The following is an 8,121-nucleotide window of genomic DNA, read 5'->3' as shown; positions in this document are numbered from 1 at the left end:
GAGGGGTATGGCGAAGTTGCTGCTGGCTTGTCACCGGCTGTTAGCTTGGTGCTGCTGCTGACTGAAAAATACTCTAATTGGGCCGTTGGCAGGGATTTACAATGGCTTTGGGAAAATTGTGATAGTGCCAATATTCTGTTGGAGGTATTGTCACCAAATGTCAAATGCCGTAGTTTTTGCATATTATGCTATTCTGATGTTCATTGCGTTGCAAGTGGTCTTCGGCATTGCAGGTTGATTGAATGTTACTAACGTTAGCTTGTACGGTTTGGCTAGAGAGCTAACTAGCTGAATTGTGGTAGCATGACAGCTGCTAGTCTTACGTTCAAAGTGCTCTATGTATTTCCTTCTCTAGAAAATGTGGTTGATTTCAGAATTCAGCAGTTATTGTCGCAGTACATTATCATCTGTTGAGGAGGCGAAGTAGACTTCCTCAACCAGCTTTTTGGGAGTCGTGCCAATGAGCTGACATTTGGACAGCATCACCTAGGTAGCCAAAAATAAAGCTAGCTTAGCTTAGCAATGAAATAATTCAAAGAGGCAGGCAAGCAGGCTTCGCAGACGTTTGAATATTCGATCGCTTGATGTAAAAAGGGTTTAGATTTAATTTCAATCGTTGGAGTATATTTCTGAAATTGGTGTTACCGGTAACTCATCTAATGTAACCAATTGACGGGTCATTGGCACCAAATGAACGTGGGTTATCCATGGATTCGGATGGGCAATGTTTTCGGCCTTCAGCCTTTACTCTGCAGTCTTATTAGGCTTATTTGGCATATATTGTTAATGAGTTTGCGAGTGACAATGGAAACAACATTTTTAGACGATTATGGGACAGAGATAGTATGAGCTGAAGACAGCTCGACCACCTGTCACACTTAAGCTCAAATGGAGAAGATTTGTCAAATGCTGATGGCTTTGATAATTCTGTTCTATTGTGTATATTTAAATTAATGCATGAAACTATAGGAATTATTCAGCTATAATATGAATCTTCAGTAAAAAGGATTTAATTAAATAGCTAATACATTTTGCTGTGATTAAAGTCCTAATGAGGAAATAATGCACAAGTACACACTCTCTGTATATCCTTTGTAAATGGCCTTGTGAATGTCTTTGTAAATGGGTATGTTGTCTGTGTTTCTCTATTTTCTCAGCTAACCTGATTGGCTATGCCGAAGATGGGCGGACACTGGCGGCTGACCTGGGTGTGTCTGGTCCTGTGGTTGACCATGGTTGTCCTGCTGCTGGAAACGTCGGCCACAGCCGAGTTCGACCCTTACAAAGTTCTGAGTGTTAGCAGGAAGGCCAGCCAGGCAGAGATTAAGAAAGCATACAAGCAGATGGCGAAGGAATGGTGAGCTTGTGTCAAACATTACTGTCTGTGGTGGTTTTATTTTCATACACTTGTGCTTCGCTGTCTTTAGATACAATTAGAATGTGGCCACTGAGACTGACATGACGTGTTCGTTTTCGTGTTCGTTTTAAAGGCACCCTGACAAGAACAAAAACCCCGGGGCTGAAGATATGTTCATCAAGATCACAAAATCCTATGAGGTATGTTGGTATTGGAATAATAATCTGAAGTGACTGTTATGGCTTAGATGAGGTGCGTTCAAAATAGGCGAACGCAAACAATTTGCTATTTGGAGCTGGTAGTGAGCTGAACAAGTGGTTACCGTTACAATGGAATGTTCACTCCAAATCATTTAGTCATTCAGACTGTTCAGAAGAAACATATTTGCCACAAATGTTCATCACTGATTCCAAATTTGAACGCACCTAAGGTGTAATCGGTGATTATTGTAGTTAAGATGGTTTTTATCTTCACCTTCTCCCCCAGATCCTGTCCAACGAGGAGAGGCGGTCGAACTTTGACCGCTTTGGACAGATGGATGAGAACCAGCAGCATCACAGCCAGCCCGCTCATGGTTTCCACGGTTTCCACAATAGCTTCTACTTCGACGACTCCTTCTTCCACTTCTCGCGCTCTGGCCGCGACTTCGCCGACAGCAAGTACATGCTCCACTTTGCGCAGTACAACAACGAGGTGGTGCCAGACAGCTTCAAGAGGCCCTACCTGATCAAGATCACGTCCGAGTGGTGCTTCACCTGCATCCACATCGAGCCCGTGTGGAAGGAGACGGTGCAGGAGCTGGAGCCTCTGGGTAAGGCTGGGCGATTGCATAGAGCAACTGAATGTGTCGATCCTCTGAGTAGGACTGCAGCTATCGGTTTCATCAATTAGTCGAGTAATTGGATAAATTGAATAATTGGTTCAGCAGTTTGAGCTCAACTCCTCCTATGGCCGTGGCGGAGTGTCCTTGAGCAAGACGCTTAACCCCACTGCTCCCAATGAACAGGTTGGCGCCTTGCATGGCAGCCTCCGCCATCTGTGTGTGAATGGGTGTATGTGAGGCATGACAGTGTAAAGCGCCTTCTTTGAGTGCTCTGAGGAGTTGAAAAGCGCTATAAAAATACAGTCCAACTGCCATATTAAGTGCAATTTATTGATACGCACAACAAATGTCATGCTGTGAACTAGCCCTACTCACTTCAAAGACTGAATGTGTCAAGCTTCTCAGTGGAGTTTGAGTGGAATGGTGTGTGTGTGTGTGTGTGTGTACGCAGAAAGGCTGAATGCGGCATCTAACTTCCGAGTGGAGTTTGATTAGGATTACATAACACATCAGACTGAATGCATTGAGCTTCTGAGTGAAACAGGGTTGTATAGTGTGCATAAAGACTGAATGTGTTTGGATCTGGATAGGTGGTTTGGATAGGTGTGCCTAAAGACTGTCTATTTCAGTTTGCATCTGAGTGAATGTTGGATAGGACTGTGTGTGTGCATAAAGACTGCTGCAAGAGCATCTGATTGCAATGGCGTCTGAATGCAGTGCCTGTAATGTGCATGCATATCGGACAGCTTCTGTGTGCAGTGTGGTTGCTGTGTGCATATGGTAAGAGAGAGGACTCTGCAGACTGTAGTACACATAAGCTTGCCAAACTGATAATGTTCCAGACTATAGAAAATGCTGCTATAAAATGTAAGGGCCTACATCAAAAGGACAAATATTTTGGGCGTAGCCATCTTCAGTGTTCTGTCTGTGTAGAGTGTGTCCATGTGTAGAACATATGAATACGGTTTGAGGGGATGCCTTGACTCTGTGCATGCATTATGGCCTCTAAATGAAGTTTCATAGCCTTTGTATACATGATGAGAGCTTTATAGCGTTGTATAAACACATGAGCTTGTAGTGATAGTTTCATATGAAGCAATTAAGTTTATTCCTAAGACTGTATGCCAACACGCACAGCTTCTTTATGGGGTTCGGACAAGTCTGGCTCATGTAGAGGCTTTACTTGCATTGCCTCTATAGCCTTTTGTCAGTCTTTGGGAGAAGTCCTGTCACAGAAGTGTCAAGGTAAGCACACCTCCGCACTGACCCTGGTTTCCTGGCATACAGTTCACCCAACTCTGCTAAATGCAATGCAGTGCAGTGCAGTGCATGGTCGATGGCTGTTGGCTACCGCTTGGCTATATTATCAAATTTTCTGTAGGAATGGAAGATGCAAATACAGGCAAAACAGGCTGGCAGTGATGCCAGGACATGCCAACAGGCAGAGTGATGCCACTACATGCCAACAGGCAGAGTGCTTCCACGACATGCAGGCCAGGCAGAGTGGTCAGCTGACTCACGTGAAAGAGAAGTGGACGGACATTACAGTTGTTGTGTGTGTGTGTGTTCTGTTTTCTACTGTCTGCTGTGTCTAAGATCTGTGTCTTTCCTTGTATCCACGATATTCCGCAGCCCAACAATGGGGGTCGCCATGACACCGAGACGGTTTTCTATTTCCGGCGAAGCTGCATTGTATCTGTTTTAACGTGACGGTTTACGGTGCTTAACATATCATAACGCATATAAAAGTAAACATTTCTATTTTATATCGGTTATATATGATGTAGTATATACATGCTGAGGGCAGAATTGTCAATATTTCGAAAGAAATCTAAGTTGAGGCATAATCTAGTTAGCTACGGAGAACGCACATGTTAACAGAATGAACGGAAGTTGAAAACAGGATCGTAACCATCGCAACGATACATATTTCCGGGTTAAGGAATGAGGTGGATAGTTAAAGTTACTGACATGTGGTCTGTATAACCTGGTGTATAATCCTAATAACTGACACATAATGTGGTTGCACATATATTCTGTATACGGCGCCTTGTACAGATTTAGATGTCGGAGATGTCGGTGGGTATTTCCCAATGGGCCGGCGCCGGGGCTGGGCACTGGGCAGGCGAGGGCAGGTTTGGGACGGCAGGCGTCTTCCCTTCTTTTGTGGAATTGGATCAGACAGCAGGGGAGCACCTCAGCGCTGTGGAATTAAAGGCTCATTATACCAATCCGGCTGCAGTTAATGACACCGCTGACTGATGCTGACTCTAAAGGAGGGTTCAGACCAAAGATTCACCACGAGCCCAGATGACACCGCTGACTGATGCTGACTCTAAAGTAGGGTTCAGACCAAAGATTCACCACGAGCCGAGATGTCATTATACCAATCCGGCTGCAGTTAATGACACCGCTGACTGATGCTGACTCTAAAGTAGGGTTCAGACCAAAGATTCACCACGAGCCCAGATGACACCGCTGACTGATGCTGACTCTAAAGTAGGGTTCAGACCAAAGATTCACGACGAGCCGAGATGCGACGTTCTAAAACCTTGCAACTGCGACTCAACATGTTGAATGGTTTGCGCGACGGCTTGCGACAGCTTGCAACTATGTGCAACATTTAATTCACACCGCGGCAACTCGGTCTCGTCGCTTCGGGAATCTTTGGTGTAAATTGGGCCGAACAGACTCCCTGCTTTTAGAGGCTGGCCTGCACAACACAAACCGTGTTGAGTAAAGCTGCTAATTCTTTCTTTTTTTTTTTTTTTTTTTAAGCATGTTTTGGGCTTTGGCCTTTATCCCAACTAGCCTGGGTGTTATATAAACAGGATATTCGTGTGTGCGTGCGTACTTGCGTACGTGCGTACGTGCGTGTGTGTGTGTTTACAAAAGTGTGTGTGTGTGTGTGTGTGTGCAAAGAGACACATAAGTGAAAGATGGGTAAATGGGTTCTCAGGTGGCACAGAAGTAATTGCTGCTGTGTGTGTGTGTTTGTGTGTACATTGACAGGTGTGGGGATAGGTTGGGTTGACATTGGTTACGAGCGTCGCCTGGCCAACCAGCTGGGTGCCCACCGCACGCCCTCCATCCTGGGCCTGATCAACGGCAAGGTCACCGTCTTCCACTACGCCGTCGTCCGCGAGCACCTGCGCCAGTTCGTGGAGAACCTGCTGCCGCAGAGACAAGTGGAGAAGGCAAGGACCACCATACAGCTCTCTCGCTCTCTCTCTCTCTCTCTCTCTCTCTCTCTCTCTCTTTCTCTCTCTCTCTCTCTCTCACACACACACACACACACACACTTCACAAGTTAGTTATATTATAGCACTTGTGCCTGTTTGTAGAGAACCTGCTGCCGCAGAGACAAGTGGAGAAGGCAAGGACCACCATACAGCTCTCTCTCTCTCTCACTCGCTCTCTCTCGTTCTCTCTCTCTCTCACACACACACACACACACACACACACACACACACACTTCACAAGTTAGATATATTACAGCACCTGCGCCAGTTCGTGGAGAACCTGCTGCCACAGAGACAAGTGGAGAAGGCAAGGACCACCATACAGCTCTCTCTCTCTCTCACTCGCTCTCTCTCTCTCTCTCTCTCTCTTTCTCTCTCTCTCTCACACACACACACACACACGCACACACACTTCACAAGTTAGTTATATTATAGCACTTGTGCCTGTTTGTAGAGAACCTGCTGCCGCAGAGACAAGTGGAAAAGGCAAGGACCACCATACAGCTCTCTCTCTCTCGCTCTCTCTCTCTCTCTCTCTCACACACACACACACACACACACACTTCACAAGTTAGATATATAATAGCACTTGTGCCTGTTCATAGAGAACCTGCTACCTCAGAGTATTGGCACAGCTGTACAGCTCTCTCTCTCTCTCTCTCTCTCTCTTTCTCTCTCTCTCTCTCACACACACACACACACACACACACACACTTCACAAGTTAGTTATATTATAGCACTTGTGCCTGTTTGTAGAGAACCTGCTGCCGCAGAGACAAGTGGAGAAGGCAAGGACCACCATACAGCTCTCTCTCTCTCTCTCACTCGCTCTCTCTCGTTCTCTCTCTCTCACACACACACACACACACACACACACTTCACAAGTTAGATATATTACAGCACCTGCGCCAGTTCGTGGAGAACCTGCTGCCGCAGAGACAAGTGGAGAAGGCAAGGACCACCATACAGCTCTCTCTCTCTCTCGCTCTCTCTCTCTCTCTCTCACACACACACACACACACACACACACACACACACACACTTCACAAGTTAGATATATAATAGCACTTGTGCCTGTTCATAGAGAACCTGCTATCTCAGAGTATTGGCACAGCTGTACAGCTCTCTCTCTCTCTCTCTCAACACACACACACACACACACACACACACACACACACACACACACACACACACACACACACACACACACACACACACTTCACAAGGTAGATATTAAAGCACTTGCGCCTGTTTTTGGAGAACCTGCTACCTCAGAGACAAGTGGCACAGCTGTACAGATCCACATTCTCACACACACACACACACACACACACACACTTTACATCAGGTAGACATATAAAAGAATATTCACCAGTGGATAAGGCTATCATTTATCTCTTACGCAACATATTATACACCCGAGTATTCCACAACAGATGGATGCAGAAAATCTCTAACAGTTGGAGTGCTGGATCTGTTAGAATTGTGGGACGGATATTATAACCATAGCGATCATTTAGAAATGCCTGTGTAAGATGTGGGAGAGTGTCCTGTGTGGTGTTTTGGCAAACCGGGGTGTTAAAGGTAGAGATAGGAGCGGTGTGAGGTAGATGGAAATATAGCACTCAGAAATGGATGGTGCTAAGATGGGCGTTTTATTTTCCCCAATTAAGGCCCAATGGGCAAAAATAATAAAGGCAAGTTTAGCAAAAATAAAGAGTAACAAAATAAATACCTTTTGATAAATAAAATAAACTGACTTGATAGTCAAAACAATATTCAATTAAGGCAATAAAAATGCAAGGAACTGCATAGACTAACACTAGTCGAAATGGAGGAGTAACGAGACTTACGTCTCTATACAAAGCACTCCTCCCAGTCAGACTAAAGCCACCAGTTTAAATACTAAGAACGTACCCCTAAAATTGGATCAATCCAATATACTACACAACAGCAGGGGTGTTCAAAGGCAACAAAACACAAATGAGCTTATAAACAGCCTTAAACAACATTCTATAGCACTAGAAAATAAATCAAATACATAAACAGTGACTTGCTAAAGTCCGGCATAACCAAACATCACAAAGCAGCTAAGTCACGCATAATTACCAAATAATTACTATGTATCGAACTTCCTGGTGACCCAGGAAGTCCCAACACAATTTAAAACAGACAAAGACGCGGCATTCACTCCTATAGCCTACAAACAAACTGAAGACGCGACAAGGGACACCGGTAGGACAAACACGTAACGACTTGATAAAGACTGTGATTCTATGAAGTGAAATAAACGGGACATTTAAGACACAGCATTGTATGGTTATTTTAACAGACGTAACGTGATTGAAAGGTAAATGTTTTAAACTGTCGGGAGTTGTGATGGTAGATGTAACATAGCGCACGCCTCGTCGTAGTGTTTGGGTGTAGGCCTACATGTAACAGCTACGGGAGCAACGGAGGAAGGGGCTGATGAATGACATGTATGACTGTTGATTCTAAACGGTACAAAGTTATTTGGGAAAACATAAACACATTCAACAAACATATACATGCAACCCGACATAGACAATGAACATAATGGTGGCAGTGACTCGCTGCCGTGACGGTGGCTATGCGCCCCGTCACACAGGGTGACTTAAGATATTGCCTCAGGCTGCTCCAAGTTAAGAAAGACAATGTTAGAAGTCATGAACCCGTAT

The 8,121-nt window shown here is 45.0% G+C and overlaps 1 protein-coding gene across 1 annotated transcript in view; it reads left to right on the top strand.

The window, feature by feature from the left end:
* Window positions 1-8,121, top strand: part of dnajc16l (DnaJ (Hsp40) homolog, subfamily C, member 16 like) — a 25,644-nt gene continuing 17,523 nt past the window's right edge. Inside the window, exons 1-5 of the mRNA XM_062545405.1 lie at window positions 1-144; window positions 1,158-1,357; window positions 1,491-1,557; window positions 1,844-2,168; window positions 5,193-5,377. Coding sequence (XP_062401389.1) covers window positions 1,173-1,357; window positions 1,491-1,557; window positions 1,844-2,168; window positions 5,193-5,377 — 762 coding nt within the window. The 5' untranslated portion in view covers window positions 1-144; window positions 1,158-1,172. The remainder of the gene's footprint in view (window positions 145-1,157; window positions 1,358-1,490; window positions 1,558-1,843; window positions 2,169-5,192; window positions 5,378-8,121) is intronic.

This window comes from Sardina pilchardus, chromosome 9 (assembly GCF_963854185.1).
Source record: "Sardina pilchardus chromosome 9, fSarPil1.1, whole genome shotgun sequence".
Classification (NCBI taxonomy): domain Eukaryota; kingdom Metazoa; phylum Chordata; class Actinopteri; order Clupeiformes; family Clupeidae; genus Sardina; species Sardina pilchardus.
Note: the sequence above shows the minus strand (reverse complement) of the source record. Positions and strands in the feature narration are given on the sequence as shown.